Source organism: Cololabis saira, chromosome 1 (genome assembly GCF_033807715.1).
Source record: "Cololabis saira isolate AMF1-May2022 chromosome 1, fColSai1.1, whole genome shotgun sequence".
NCBI lineage: Eukaryota > Metazoa > Chordata > Actinopteri > Beloniformes > Belonidae > Cololabis > Cololabis saira.
Window position 1 is genome coordinate 42,207,262 of NC_084587.1, and position 15,953 is coordinate 42,223,214.

A 15,953-nucleotide genomic window follows, 5' to 3' on the forward strand; every position below is an offset into this window, starting at 1 on the left:
GAAGGATGGAGGAGGTAGAAGGATGGAGGAGGTGGAAGGATGGAGGAGGTAGAAGGATGGAGGAGGTGGAAGGATGGAGGAGGTAGAAGGATGGAGGAGGTGGAAGGATGGAGGAGGTAGAAGGATGGAGGAGGTGGAAGGATGGAGGAGGTGGAAGGATGGAGGAGGTGGAAGGATGGAGGAGGTAGAAGGATGGAGGAGGTGGAAGGATGGAGGAGGTGGAAGGATGGAGGAGGTAGAAGGATGGAGGAGGTAGAAGGATGGAGGAGGTAGAAGGATGCAGGAGGTAGAAGGATGGAGGAGGTGGAAGGATGGAGGAGGTGGAAGGATGGAGGAGGTAGAAGGATGGAGGAGGTAGAAGGATGGAGGAGGTAGAAGGATGGAGGAGGTGGAAGGATGGAGGAGGTGGAAGGATGGAGGAGGTGGAAGGATGGAGGAGGTGGAAGGATGGAGGAGGTAGAAGGATGGAGGAGGTAGAAGGATGGAGGAGGTAGAAGGATGGAGGAGGTAGAAGGATGCAGGAGGTAGAAGGATGCAGGAGGTGGAAGGATGGAGGAGGTGGAAGGATGGAGGAGGTGGAAGGAAGCAGGAGGTGGAAGGATGGAGGAGGTAGAAGGATGGAGGAGGTAGAAGGATGGAGGAGGTAGAAGGATGGAGGAGGTAGAAGGATGGAGGAGGTAGAAGGATGCAGGAGGTGGAAGGATGGAGGAGGTGGAAGGATGGAGGAGGTGGAAGGATGGAGGAGGTAGAAGGATGGAGGAGGTAGAAGGATGGAGGAGGTGGAAGGATGGAGGATGTGGAAGGATGGAGGAGGTGGAAGGAAGCAGGAGGTGGAAGGATGGAGGATGTGGAAGGATGGAGGAGGTGGAAGGAAGCAGGAGGTGGAAGGATGGAGGAGGTAGAAGGATGGAGGAGGTAGAAGGATGGAGGAGGTAGAAGGATGCAGGAGGTGGAAGGATGGAGGAGGTAGAAGGATGGAGGAGGTAGAAGGATGCAGGAGGTAGAAGGATGCAGGAGGTAGAAGGATGGAGGAGGTAGAAGGATGGAGGAGGTAGAAAGATGGAGGAGGTAGAAAGATGGAGGAGGTAGAAAGATGGAGGAGGTAGAAGGATGGAGGAGGTAGAAGGATGGAGGAGGTAGAAAGATGGAGGAGGTGGAAGGATGGAGGAGGTAGAAAGATGGAGGAGGTGGAAGGATGGAGGAGGTGGAAGGATGGAGGAGGTAGAAGGATGGAGGAGGTAGAAGGATGGAGGAGGTGGAAGGATGGAGGAGGTAGAAGGATGGAGGAGGTGGAAGGATGGAGGAGGTAGAAGGATGGAGGAGGTAGAAGGATGGAGGAGGTGGAAGGATGGAGGAGGTAGAAGGATGGAGGAGGTAGAAGGATGGAGGAGGTAGAAGGATGGAGGAGGTAGAAGGATGGAGGAGGTGGAAGGATGGAGGAGGTAGAAGGATGGAGGAGGTGGAAGGATGGAGGAGGTAGAAGGATGGAGGAGGTGGAAGGATGGAGGAGGTGGAAGGATGGAGGAGGTAGAAGGATGGAGGAGGTAGAAGGATGGAGGAGGTAGAAGGATGGAGGAGGTAGAAGGATGGAGGAGGTGGAAGGATGGAGGAGGTAGAAGGATGGAGGAGGTGGAAGGATGGAGGAGGTAGAAGGATGGAGGAGGTAGAAGGATGCAGGAGGTGGAAGAGGAAGACCAGAGAGAAGATCCTGAATGAGAAGCAGCTAGTTGGTGTGACAGAGGACAGACAAGAAGGCCTCAGTGACCTTTGAGCTTGTTGCTTAGTGACGACCATCAACACTATCAATAGCGGGTTCTGATCCAGCTGCAGGAGCGCCGCATGTTCAGGATCCTCCTGGAGGCTCCACCGACCGACACGGACCGAGTTCGTGTCCCTGCGGGGCGTCAGTGCTGAGCGCAATGAGCAGGCGTGACGACTCGCTGCTGCTGAGGCGCCCGTGCAGAAACACTCCTGACGACCGTAACCCCACATGGCAGCGGTCGCTGCTCCACACGCAGGAAGGCAACAATGGCTGCCGACGCTCAGTGAGGCACGGAGGGGGGAGGAGGAGAGGTGAGGGGGGTGAGAGGGGGTGGAGGAGGCCTTGGTAGCTGATCTGAAGTCAAGTTTGACTGCAGACTAACGAGAAGGAGAAGACGTCAAACAAAGGCCACATCAGCCCAGACGGAGACGAGGATCTGGCAGGATGTTGTCTTAAAAACAGCATTTTTATTGTGAAAAGCCAACAGATATAGGAAGCACACGTGTGCTTTACTCTCATCTTATGGACACGTCAGCTTTTAAAGCCAAAGGCCTTCATCAGCAGAGGTGATGCCTGGGTGGGGCGACCTCACCCCCACGCGGCCATGTGGCCCCCGCGTGCGTCGGATGGGTTCCAGGCCTCCACCTGGGGAGGGCTGGGGAGGAAGAGGAGGAGCCGGGACAGACACACGGGTCAAGGTCGCGGCAGGACTGCAGGGTCACCACCATCTCTGCTGAAGATGAGGGAGGAAGCTGCAGAGATGAAGGTCTGACGTGTGTGAAGGATGAGGGATGGGAGGATGAAGCATGGGGGGGCATGACGGACGGATCCAGACCTGCTTGGAAGACCACCGTGTTCTTCCTGCATCCCGACAGCAGTTGCAGGTTCCGGAAGAGTCCTTTGGCCGTCAGCTTCACGTGGAAGTTGGACAGCGACAGTCTGGGGGACCATAGCATCGTCTCCGCTGGTGCTCCAGAACCCGGTCCTGAGCGGTCTCTGAAGGCCTTCGAGCTGCAGAGCGTCCCGCGCCCGACTGAAATACTGACCCAGTTTTCCCTCCAGCCGTCCAGAGTCCCGGCGCGGCGGATTCAGTCGAGTGTTTGAGTTTAAGTCCTCGGCCTGAATTCCTCTTAAACGCCACGGAAATGGGAGAATGACTTTAGTGAAGCGGTCTGGGCCTGAGTTTGTGTCCCGGGTCCCTGTGAAACCCACATGGATGGAAGGGAGGGAGCCCTGGTCCGGGTTCGGAGGGAGGAATTAAAGAGCAAAGAGGGAAAGGAGGTCTGGTAATCCTGGAGCTGCCGTCCGTCGACTTAAAGCTGCAGACTCGCTGCCGCAAAACACAAGAACACAAAAACACCCGAGGATCCGAGAGGAGCGCGAAAACACAGCGCGCCAGAAATAGCTGCACGCTTCTCCGTCGTCCAGGCGGAGAGATGTCCGACGGTCACGGAGGAGGACGCGATCGAGGAGGGAGGAGGCGAGATACGACCGCTGAGCAAAGGGAGGAGGGAGGGGGGAGAAAATCAACACCAGCGACGATTCGCCGTCTGTCTGCGTCCAAAACACACCGAGGACCAACCGGGGAACCACACAAGTGCACAAAGAACAGCGTCTACACACTCACACGCACACACACACATACAGGCAGGGGGAGGGATGCTGCAGGGGGAGGGGGAGGGATCTGAGTAATCTCCCTCTGCTGCTCCCTCCTCCCTCCGTCTCTCCTCTTCCCTCCTTTTGAATTAAAGAGCCACAGATAAATCATGTGGAGGCCGATGAAAAGACCCCGGTGGAGAAAGGCTGCCCACCCACACACACCCACGCACTCACACACACACACTCACACACTCACACACCCACCCCCCCTCCTGCAGGAGCAGGTGTTCAGCTACTCGGACGCTTTGTTTTCATGAAACTGTTCAAACATTTCCAAACCAGGTTTCCTGCAGCAGACAAACCAGGGACACGTAGGTGGAGTAGGTGGAGTAGGTGGAGTAGGTGGAGTAGGTGGAGTAGGTGGAGGCGGGAAAGTCTGCAGGATAAATCTCTCCGGGTTCGGTCCGCTTCACCTGCCGTCCAGACCTGTGGCGTTACCTGAGAGACCAGCGGATGAAACCAGCTCCCCGCTGGACCCCCCGGCCCCCCGAACCACACCCAGTGGGTCGGGAGGGTGGGGGGGCTTCGTGCAGTGACTCACAGGAGCATCCAAGAGTCTCCCCTAAAAAACACCTCAGTTTTTAACCGACAACCAGTGCAGTGGTCCTCCAGGTCCTGGTCCTCCAGGTCCTGGTCCCCCAGGTTGTGGATCCGACTCGGTCACCAGTTTCATGTCTGATGAGCTCTACATTCCTACATTCCTCTGCTCCTGTTGGTCCTGAAGTCAGAACCAGTCCAGAGAGACCAGCTGGTCAAAGGTCAAAGGTCAGAATGATGGAGTAAAGCTGCTCCTCCTCTCCTCCTCAAACAGCCACATTTTAGTGAAGATCATTTGTGGCTTTTTTCTTATTCCAAGAACAAGAAGATGTCAGCCTGACATCTGTGGACTCTGGCCTCATGGAGACTCCTGGATTGGGTCTCCTGAGGCGGTCTGAGCAGGCGCACCAGCGCCCCCGTGTGGTGGCGGATGTGCTGCAGGTTTAGCTGCAGCTCTGTGCTCCAGATCATGGCTCCACATGTTCAGTTTGCTCTGAGAGGTGGAGGGAAGACGGGGCAGAACAGAACTCTGCTAGAAGCGTGAGCTTCAAAGCTCCAAGAAGCCAATCGTCCCCTGACAACAAAAGCCAGGGTTGTGTCTCTGAAGCGCTCCAGAAGTCTGCTAGAGCTCTGGAGGAGAACTCCTGCCACCTGGGTTTGGGTCGGGCTGCTGGGTGTGAAGGAGGAGTGGCGGGGGGGGGGGTCACATCTCTGCATGTGGTTGATAAGCGGCGGCTCCCCGCAGAGACTTCCAGGACCGGCCGCCGAGGGGAGGCAGACCGGCGCCCAGGACCAGACCAGAACCACCACACCGGGGGGGGGGGGGGGCAGCAACCACAGCAGCTGCAGAGAACAGTTCTGTGTGTGTGTGTGTGTTTGTGTGTGTGTGTGCGTGCGTGTGCGTGTGCGTGTGCGTGAGTGAGTGAGTGAGTGAGTGAGTGAGTGAGTGAGTGAGTGAGTGAGTGAGTGAGTGAGTGAGTGAGTGAGTGAGTGAGTGAGTGAGTGAGTGAGTGAGTGAGTGCGTGAGTGAGTGAGTGAGTGAGTGAGTGAGTGAGTGCGTGAGTGAGTGAGTGAGTGAGTGAGTGAGTGAGTGAGTGAGTGAGTGAGTGAGTGAGTGAGTGAGTGAGTGAGTGAGTGAGTGAGTGAGTGAGTGAGTGAGTGAGTGAGTGAGTGAGTGAGTGCGTGAGTGAGTGAGTGAGTGAGTGAGTGAGTGAGTGAGTGAGTGAGTGAGTGCGTGAGTGAGTGAGTGAGTGAGTGAGTGAGTGAGTGAGTGAGTGAGTGAGTGAGTGAGTGAGTGCGTGAGTGAGTGAGTGAGTGCGTGCGTGCGTGCGTGTGTTTGTGTGTGTGTGTGTGTGTGCGTGTGCGTGTGTTTGTGTGCGTGTGCGTGTGCGTGTGTGTGGGTGTGTGTGTGTGTGTGTGCGTGCGTGTGCGTGTGTGTGTGTTTGTGTGCGTGTGCGTGCGCGTGTGCGTGTGCGTGTGCGTGTGTGTGTGTGTGTGTGGGGGTGTGTGTGTGTGTGTGGGGGTGTGTGTGTGTGTGTGTGTGGGGGTGTGTGTGGGTGTGTGCGTGTGCGTGTGTGTGTGTGTGTGTGTGTGTGTGTGTGTGTGTGTGTGTGTGTGTGTGTGTGTGTGTGTGTGTGTGTGTGTGTGTGTCACATGAGCTGTGGGATAATTACAGAGCGACTGCAGAGCGACCATAATTACGTTTGGAGCTGCTGTTCAGGCAGCAGGAATCTGTCCGTGTGACTCAGAACCGAGATCTGGGTTTTCCCTGGACCTCCATCCGTCCAGGTCCTCAGATGAGGAATCTGACGGCAGCCGAAAGGCTGGTCCTGCTCACTCAGCCCCGGGTCCAAAGACCTGAACGTTCAGGCCCAGTTTCTTTTAAACCAGATCATTTATCACTCCAAGGAAAGTAATCTGATTACTCTGCAAACACCACAAACAGCTCTTTGGCTTGCAGAAAAGGAACAAAACAAGATTCCTGGACTCCCCACCTCCCCGGCCCCTGGGCCCTCGACACTGTTGTGCCTCCTCTGGCCTGCATGTAGATAAGAATAAATAAAAGGCTCCCTGGGTCTCAGACTCAGAGGTGACGGCCTTGTCAACACCACAGTATGAGACCAGATGAGACCAGCCCCCACACACACTTTACCTGAGCCGTTCAGTCGAGCCAGTCTGGCCGAGCCGCTCCTCTGCAGCGCCGCCTGCTTCGTCGGCACCTGACTGCCGGTCGGAGACGCCTTTGCCGCCGTCTGGCTGGCGCCTACCGCCTTTGCCGTGTTGTGATTGGTCGGAGCCTTCAGACCTGCAGACAGAGCATGACTGTAAGGTAAAAACCCGAGCCATGGAGGAACCACGCGACCTAAACACGGGCTCAGAAGCTAAAAAGTTTGCAGAGCGGCCGGTCCTCAGCGTCGGTCCTGGAGCCCGGCTTCACAAGTCTGAGTTCTGACGAAGGTCCCATCAGTCTTTGGTGGTCCAGAGGGCTCTGCAGTCATACCGGACCTCCTCTGACTGATTCAAGAAGACCTCCGTCTGGCACCAAACACGCCGGAGCCTCCGTCAACCGGCCGTCTTTGAACGCATCACCGCTCCGAGCTTAAACTCAGATCAGTTCGGTTCTGCTTCCGCTGATCCTAACTCGGCATGGGGTTCCTCACCTGTGCAGGTCCGGGCCTGCAGAGACGGCGCCCTGCCTCTCCCGGCCGGAGGCTTCACAGCGGCGCTGCAGACGGCATCGCCGGCGGCCGCGGCGCTGCAGCCCGGGGCCTTCATGGGACTCTGGCTGCCTGCAGGAAGCGTGCTCCGGCTGGACCGCTCATCCGTCTGGGTCCCCGGTGGAGCTGGAGGTCCTGCAGGAGAGACGGCATGGGACATGTTAGATCACTGTGGAGGTCTCAAATGGCGCTTTTGCACTAGTTTCACTTCTCCTCGGTTCTACCCGCTACGGCCCCATTTTGCGCTTTCGCACTAGGGCTGAGACGGGCAGAGCCGCTCCAAGCTGATACTTTTTTCTGTAACCATTTCAGTGAGGTTCTATAGCGGGCTGAGCAGGGACTATTTCTGAGGTCACCACCCTCCTCGCCACCGATTGGTCGGGGGGCGGGGCCGTCAAACGTTTGAATCAGGAAGCGGGAGTCAGAGCGAGAGCGACTCGCGGCTCGCGGCGATTTTATTATAAAGCGCAAAACGTCTGTTTGGTGATCCAACTCTGAGGTGCAGATGTTCATAAACCTGGTGGCTGTCGAGAAAAAATTAAAAAAGGGATGCAGACGGGCTGTTTTTTTCTCAGCCGCTCGCGGCTCCAGCTGATTTCTCATCTGCGCCGACATGAACAAAGCGGCTGCGCAATCGAGTACGTCACAGCAGCTTCACCCCAACCCGCCCACTTCTCCCCTGGCAGTGCGAAAACACACGTGTGGAACCGTGCTGTGCCGCGCCGCGCCGAGCCGGGCTGAGCCGATACTAGTGCAAACGGAGAGCAGGGATTCACATCAATCATCGTGTCCTGCTCGACAGGTTGAATCTCGGGGTTGGGGTATCAGGTCCTGCTTTGACGTGGTTTTCCTCTTATCTATCTGGAAGATCATTTTCTGCAGCTGCTGCTTCCTCACTCACCTGGGGTGTACCCCAGGGGTCTGTTTTGGGGCCTTGATCTTTTCTTCTATCTGCTCCCTGTGGAGCATCTTTTAGGCTCATTGGTATGCTGATAATATTCAGCGTTACTCTTCCTTAAAACCTCAGGATGTTCATTCAGACGTCTGGTGTCTGGATTGACTGACTCCAGCCCCTCCCCCTGTAACCCCCCCCAGCCTGACATCTGTTGACTATGTTTGTTGTTTTAATATTTTATGTTTTATCTTGTGTTTTATTGTGAAGGTCTTTGTGAGTTTTATCTTGAAAGGTGCTATATGAATATATCTTTTTTACTTGGACATAAGCCTTCATCTTCTCTGACCTCCATCCGTTGAGATGAGTAGCTTCACCCGTGAGTCTCAGCCCTCTCAGAGCTAACTGCGACGGCTGCCAGCTGCCTTCTGGAGGCGGCCCCCCGGTGGTCAGTCGGTGCACTGCAGCTGTTCGTTGACACCAGTAGAGGTGGAAACCACCCCAGACCGTGTGAGTGTAAAATCTCCCATTAAACCTCACCTTTGCTCGCTGCTGCGTCATTCTCGCCGCTTCCTGGCTGTGAGGAACTGGAGGTCAACCCTTTGACAGGAAGTTTGGAGGCGGTGGGCGCGGCGGGTCGTCCTGCTGACCCTGCTGCAGGCTGCTGATTGGCTGCTGGTTTGGAACTGGACGCTGCAGGACTCTGAGCGAGGGCTGACGCTCGTTCTGCATTGGTGCGAGGTTTGGGGATACCTGGGACAAAGAAGAAGACAGAGTCGGTTATCCCTGCTTCCCTGACAGTAAAACCGACCAAAAGAAAAACAACTTTAACACGCCTCCCATCAGGACGCCGGCTCATCTCCTTTGACATTTGAGTTCTCGTGTTTGCAGAAGAAGGAAAATACGATCATATCCACATCTGTGACTTCAAACTGCGAGAAAACGTCCTGACCTGACTAGACAGACTCCTTTTCTGTTTTTTCTGGGTTAGTTTTGCTATTGTTTGTTTGTTTGTATGTAGGACAGGCATTAATATAAGCACTATGCTTCTGCCTGTTCCTTTTCATTCACTATTTTTTGATAATGTTTGTGTTCAATGTTTGTAGAATGAAGTGACTGAATAAAGAAGAAAGAAGAAAGAAGAAGAAGACGTGTCCACCGCAGGACCAAAAGCCGAACCTCCTCCCTAGCCAGCTGTCCCCACCCCTGTAACAACCTTTTCCCTCCTCGGTGTTTCGTGCACAACTGCTCCACCTTAAGAGGCAGTAACAGAGGTGAAACTAGCGCTGGGGGAAAAGGTGCAGCGGAGGGGGGTGGGTGACCCCATCAGCACAACAGGACTGAGAGACCCCCCTCCTGGATGAAAGACTGAAAGCACAAGCTGAAGTCACAGCGCCAGCCGGTCCTCAGGTTTGGAGAAGTAGAAGCCGGGTGGAGGAACCCCGTTTCCTTTCGTGGTTGTCTGGAGGATCCCCGTCACAATACCGACCTGCAACCATGGAAACGCCAGTAGTGATGGTGGGACTGAGGCCAACGCTGCTGTGTTTCCCGGCAGAACCACCTGAATACATCCGCTGGGACACGCTCACCTTTTCTCAATCACAGTTAGCCAGTTTTCATGCTAACATACGATGCTAAATAACGTTATTCATTCCGATCGGATCTGTCCAAACATCCTGATATCACATATCGCTACAGAAACGAAGTGCTACTACATCTGAGACCAGGACGGTTGGGTCAGCTTTCCGACGCTCGGTAAGCACAAGCTGCCTGCTCTTAGCTAATCTTGATCGTCAGACACTGCTAAGTTGGCAACACTGCATCCTCCTGCAACTCCTCCGAAAGCAAAGTAGCTGCCAGCTAAGTAGCTGCTAGCTGTCCCAAAAGTCGCTAAATGACATCGTCGCCTAGTTTGCGTAAGTGCTCATGGGTATGTGAACGTAATGGAAGCCGTACCGGACACTAACTGCACCAGGATTGGGCCACCTGAGGGCGCTTTGGGAAGGGGGAGGGGCCCACAGCAGCACCGGCTGCTCGCTGAGAAGAGTGAGAACCAAAACCAGCCTTCAAGTTCAAGTCCACAAAAGCCTTCAACAATACCTGAAAAAGTCACGAGATTAGTCTCATGTTTCTTTGAAATTAAGTCGCCAGAGGGGTCTGAAAACTCATTAGGGTGGCAACACTGCTTCCAGGCCAACCTCAGCTTTAATCTACTTCATGAGGTTCATAAAAATTCACCTGCCTACAGTCGCCATGGAGGCAAAACTGTAACCGAGACTAAAACTGTTTTTGTACCAGACTGTAAATATGTTTATTTCTGCTGTTAAGTTGGACATGAAGATGAACTCACTGCTGGATCCAGACCCTAGTGGTCAGTAGAGGAACTGCAGGTCTGGATCCGGACCCTAGTGGTCAGTAGAGGAACTGCAGGTCTGGATCCGGACCCTAGTGGTCAGTAGAGGAACTGCAGGTCTGGATCTAGGTCCTAGTGGTCAGTACAGGAACTGCAGGTCTGGATCCACACCCTAGTGGTCAGTAGAGGAACTGCAGGTCTGGATCCACACCCTAGTGGTCAGTAGAGGAACTGCAGGTCTGGATCCACACCCTAGTGGTCAGTACAGGAACTGCAGGTCTGGATCCACACCCTAGTGGTCAGTACAGGAACTGCAGGTCTGGATCCACACCCTAGTGGTCAGTAGAGGAACTGCAGGTCTGGATCAAGACCCTAGTGGTCAGTACAGGAACTGCAGGTCTGGATCAAGACCCTAGTGGTCAGTACAGGAACTGCAGGTCTGGATCCAGACCCTACAGGAACTGCAGGTCTGGATCCAGACCCTAGTGGTCAGTACAGGAACTGCAGGTCTGGATCAAGACCCTAGTGGTCAGTACAGGAACTGCAGGTCTGGATCAAGACCCTAATGGTCAGTAGAGGAACTGCAGGTCTGGATCAAGACCCTAGTGGTCAGTACAGGAACTGCAGGTCTGGATCAAGACCCTAGTGGTCAGTACAGGAACTGCAGGTCTGGATCAAGACCCTAGTGGTCAGTAGAGGAACTGCAGGTCTGGATCAAGACCCTAGTGGTCAGAAGGGGAACTGATGGTCTGGATCTTGGTTCTTGGTTCTGCTTTAGCTCCACCTCTGGTTCCAGACCTTTCCATCAGGTAAGAGGTGACGATGCTGAAATTCGATGCGTTTAGATTTTTCCATTGAAAAAGACCCTAAACTTTAAAATAAAACTACAAGTTTACAAATTCATCAGTGGATCTGGACCACAAGAAATGGACTCCAGTCCTCCAAGATGACTCAGGTTCTCGTGACTTCCTCAATGGACCCACAGCTCGGTCAGTTGGGTCAGTGAGTCACGTGACTTCAAACGTCAAGAATGTCCCAACGACAATTCCCCGCTACTCACATCTGTGGTTGGTTTAGGACTCACCCTGAGTCACCAGTCAAGGTCTAACGTGCACCGGGGCAACCTGCAGATGTGGACTATGTCCAGTATCTGGGTCAGCTCTTCCTCCTGTGGAGGATCACTTTCTGGGTCAAACACTTACTGAATTACAGGCTGAATTACAGCAATAACAGATCTGGTCTTTGAAGGGCATCACAGAGTCAGATAAGGTGGGTGGAGTTGTGGGCGGGGATTAGCATATTCATAGACCTTCATTCACTGAAAGAAAAAGGTCAAACAATTTCCAGATCAAGAGTCAGGACAGTTGAGAGGAATACATGACTTTTATGGGAGTCAGGACTTGTTGAATGAAGCTTCTGAACGTACAGGCAGCTTCCTACCGACGACCCGAGGGTACCTCGAGGCCTTTCAGGTGCTACGAGCCGACGTGATCAAACCTGCTCCATCAGCAGTGAGCACATGTAAGAGTCGCTACACCAGTTTACACCACAGCTAAATAAACTCAAATCCGCAGCAGAAACGGGATTTGTCGCCGGGAGCCGCGGCGGCAGACTCTTGTTGTACAGGCGAGGACGTATGAAACACTCGTCACTCGTCATTTTTGTGGCCTGAATCACACATTCTTTCCAAAGGCAGGACGGATCACTGAGAGGAGTTACGTCTTCCTCTTCACACCGAACCAGGAAACGCTCGTGGAAACAGTCCGTGCACGTTCGCAGGTCAAAGAGATATCAGGAGCAGAGGAACCCCCCGGGCTTCAGGCAGACGCTTGGTTTCAGAGGACCCGCGGCCTGAAACTCCTACGTGGCCTGAAGAAGCTGATTTGTGGTGGAAACAACTTTGTTCATTCTGTCAACATGAAGATTCACTCAGTCATGTTCAGTGTCAAGAGTCTGCTTAATATAGAACAGTCATGAAACAGCCGTTAAACGGTCACGAGACAGCCGTTAAACAATCACAAAACAGACCTGTAACATTCATGAAATAGATGTGTAATAGTCATGAAACGGAACTGTAACAGCCATGAAACAGCCCTGTAACAGTCATGAAACAGCCCCATAATATTTATAAAACAGATGTGTAACAGTCATGAAACAGCCCTGTAACAGTCATGAAACAGCCCCATAATATTTATAAAACAGATGTGTAACAGTCATGAAACAGCCTCGTAACAGTCATGAAACTGACGCATAAGAGTCATGAAACAACCCCGTTATATTTATAAAATACATTCGTAACAGTTATGAAACAGCCCCTGACGGTCATGAAACAGCCCCATAATATTTATAAAACAGATGTGTAACAGTCATGAAACAGCCCTGTAACAGTCATGAAACAGCCCTGTAATATTCATGTAATAGACGCGTAATAGTAATGAAACAGACGTGTAACAGTAATGAAACAGACGCGTAACAGTAATGAAACAGACGTGTAACAGTAATGAAACAGACGTGTAACAGTAATGAAACAGACGTGTAACAGTAATGAAACAGACGTGTAACAGTAATGAAACAGACGCGTAACAGTAATGAAACAGACGCGTAACAGTAATGAAACAGACGTGTAACAGTAATGAAACAGACGCGTAATAGTAATGAAACAGACGTGTAACAGTAATGAAACAGACGCGTAACAGTAATGAAACAGACGTGTAACAGTAATGAAACAGACGCATAATAGTAATGAAACAGACGCATAATAGTAATGAAACAGACGCGTAACAGTAATGAAACAGACGCATAATAGTAATGAAACAGACGCATAATAGTAATGAAACAGACGCGTAACAGTAATGAAACAGACGCATAATAGTAATGAAACAGACGCATAACAGTAATGAAACAGACGTGTAACAGTAATGAAACAGACGTGTAACAGTAATGAAACAGACGCATAATAGTAATGAAACAGACGCATAACAGTAATGAAACAGACGCATAATAGTAATGAAACAGACGTGTAACAGTAATGAAACAGACGCATAATAGTAATGAAACAGACGTGTAACAGTAATGAAACAGACGCGTAATAGTAATGAAACAGACGCATAATAGTAATGAAACAGACGCATAATAGTAATGAAACAGACGCATAATAGTAATGAAACAGACGCATAATAGTAATGAAACAGACGTGTAACAGTAATGAAACAGACGTGTAACAGTAATGAAACAGACGCATAATAGTAATGAAACAGACGCGTAATAGTAATGAAACAGACGCATAATAGTAATGAAACAGACGCATAATAGTAATGAAACAGACGTGTAACAGTAATGAAACAGACGCATAATAGTAATGAAACAGACGCGTAATAGTAATGAAACAGACGCATAATAGTAATGAAACAGACGCATAATAGTAATGAAACAGACGTGTAACAGTAATGAAACAGACGCATAATAGTAATGAAACAGACGCATAATAGTAATGAAACAGACGCGTAATAGTAATGAAACAGACGCATAATAGTAATGAAACAGACGCATAATAGTAATGAAACAGACGCATAATAGTAATGAAACAGACGTGTAACAGTAATGAAACAGACGCATAATAGTAATGAAACAGACGTGTAACAGTAATGAAACAGACGTGTAACAGTAATGAAACAGACGTGTAACAGTAATGAAACAGACGCATAATAGTAATGAAACAGACGTGTAACAGTAATGAAACAGACGTGTAACAGTAATGAAACAGATGCGTAACAGTAATGAAACAGACGCGTAATAGTAATGAAACAGACGCATAATAGTAATGAAACAGACGTGTAACAGTAATGAAACAGACGTGTAACAGTAATGAAACAGATGCGTAACAGTAATGAAACAGACGTGTAACAGTAATGAAACAGACGCGTAATAGTAATGAAACAGACGTGTAACAGTAATGAAACAGACGCATAATAGTAATGAAACAGACGTGTAACAGTAATGAAACAGACGCATAATAGTAATGAAACAGACGTGTAACAGTAATGAAACAGACGCGTAACAGTAATGAAACAGACGCATAATAGTAATGAAACAGACGCGTAATAGTAATGAAACAGACGCGTAATAGTAATGAAACAGACGCATAATAGTAATGAAACAGACGCATAATAGTAATGAAACAGACGTGTAACAGTAATGAAACAGACGCATAATAGTAATGAAACAGACGTGTAACAGTAATGAAACAGACGCGTAACAGTCATGAAACAGACGTGTAATAGTAATGAAACAGACGCGTAATAGTAATGAAACAGACGCGTAACAGTCATGAAACAGCCCTGTAATATTCATGTGGTAAACGCCTAACAGTAATGAAACAGATCCGTAACGGTTATGAAACAGCACCGTAACAGTCATGAAACAGCCCTGTAATATTCATGTGATAAACGCCTAACAGTAATGAAACCGATCCGTAACAGTCATGAAACAGCCCTGTAATATTCATGTGATAAACGCCTAACAGTAATGAAACAGATCCGTAACAGTAATGAAACCGATCCGTAACAGTCATGAAACAGCCCTGTAACGTAAACAGGTCTGGACGCAGACCCTGGCGGTCGATAGAAGAAAACTGAACAACCAGCTTGTGTAAACTGGCAAACATGAATGTTGGAGTCTGAACACGAACATCAAGCTCATCGTCTGATGAAACATATTCAAAAGAAACTAAGGTGACGTTCTGGAGACTAAATGAAACCAAACGGAGACGAGTTTGTTCCTTCAACACATCTCCTCACGCGTTTGCATCATTACAGGACTTTAAAGGATTGTGCTCGTGGACTACGGTGGCCCTGAGGACACAAACCTTCCCTCATGTTCTGACTCATTGTGGTTTCTGTTTTTCTTCAAGTGCAGCAGTTTTCTAGATGTGGCTGCGTCGTGTTTCTCACGTCAGGACCTCTGATTCTTCTCAGCAGATCTCAGAACTTTCATCTGAGATCTGTTAAAGAAGTCTTGTAATCAGACGAGGTTTACATGTGTTCACTGCAGAGCATTACCTCACACACACAAGCACATGCACACACACATACACGCACACACGCGCAGCAGTGAAGCCTGCAGGAAACATCTGGCTTCGTTTGGTTGCAGTTTTAAAGGAAGAAGCAGCTGGATCGCGTTACCTCAGAAACTGAAGTGCGGTAAGAGCTGCTCACGTCTCCTCGTCCTCTCTTCTGTCTCATGTGTCCTACAGCGTCTTACTATATCGGCTTCAGTTTCCTCCGTCCATAAAAGGACTGATGCAGAAGAGCCTCGGGTGCAGAACCACTGGTGACCACTAGGGGCCGGACATCACCCGAAGCTTTCAGAACATCTTTTTTCTTGTTCTTGTAAGTGTGGATGATGTCACATCGGCACGAGCCGACTCCACCCCGCAGATCTGCGTTGACACCAGAGCCACCACCAACGCTGCTCTGATGAGTGGGGACTAGAGGGCTGCATTGGGATTGTGTCCCACCGGGTCCCGCGGGACCCAACGCAAATCTCGCGGGTTTGAACTTTGCAGCGGGCGGCTAAAAAAAACACTGCAGGATCGGGATGTAGCCTAGCGACAAGATGGAAATCAATGACGAGGAAAAGAACCTCAAACAAGGTCTTTACAAAAAGACAAAGCAGGGCAAGTCAGATATTTGGAGAAACTGCGTTTAGTGTCTGTGGCGCATCTTGGAAGAGAGACGCACGAGATTGGGACCAGCAGTCGGTCAGCAGCATTCTCTCCCTCTACAGCAATGTAATGGCCAAGTGATTCATTTGTTAAATTAATTTGTTCCATTTATTAACTTTGTTTATTTTATGTTATTTATTAGTGTTATTTGAGCCCCTCACAGCCTCATTGCCAGAGGTGTCAAGTAACAAAGTACAAATACTTCGTTACCTTACTTAAGTAGAAATTTTGGTTATCTATACTTCACTGGAGTAATTATTTTTCAGACGACTTTTTACTTTTACTCCTTACATTTTCACGCAATTATCTGT

The 15,953-nt window shown here is 50.5% G+C and overlaps 1 protein-coding gene across 5 annotated transcripts in view; it reads right to left on the reverse strand.

Moving 5' to 3' along the window:
• The window catches only part of LOC133446162 (microtubule-associated tumor suppressor 1 homolog), a 64,315-nt gene that overhangs the window by 20,877 nt on the left and 27,485 nt on the right, over positions 1-15,953 (reverse strand). For all 5 annotated transcript variants that reach the window (XM_061724065.1, XM_061724082.1, XM_061724043.1 and 2 more), the window contains exons 5-7: positions 8,108-8,320; positions 6,619-6,810; positions 6,111-6,263 (exon numbers count right to left, since the gene is read on the reverse strand). In XM_061724065.1, the coding sequence (XP_061580049.1) occupies positions 6,111-6,263; positions 6,619-6,810; positions 8,108-8,320 (558 nt within the window). The remainder of the gene's footprint in view (positions 1-6,110; positions 6,264-6,618; positions 6,811-8,107; positions 8,321-15,953) is intronic.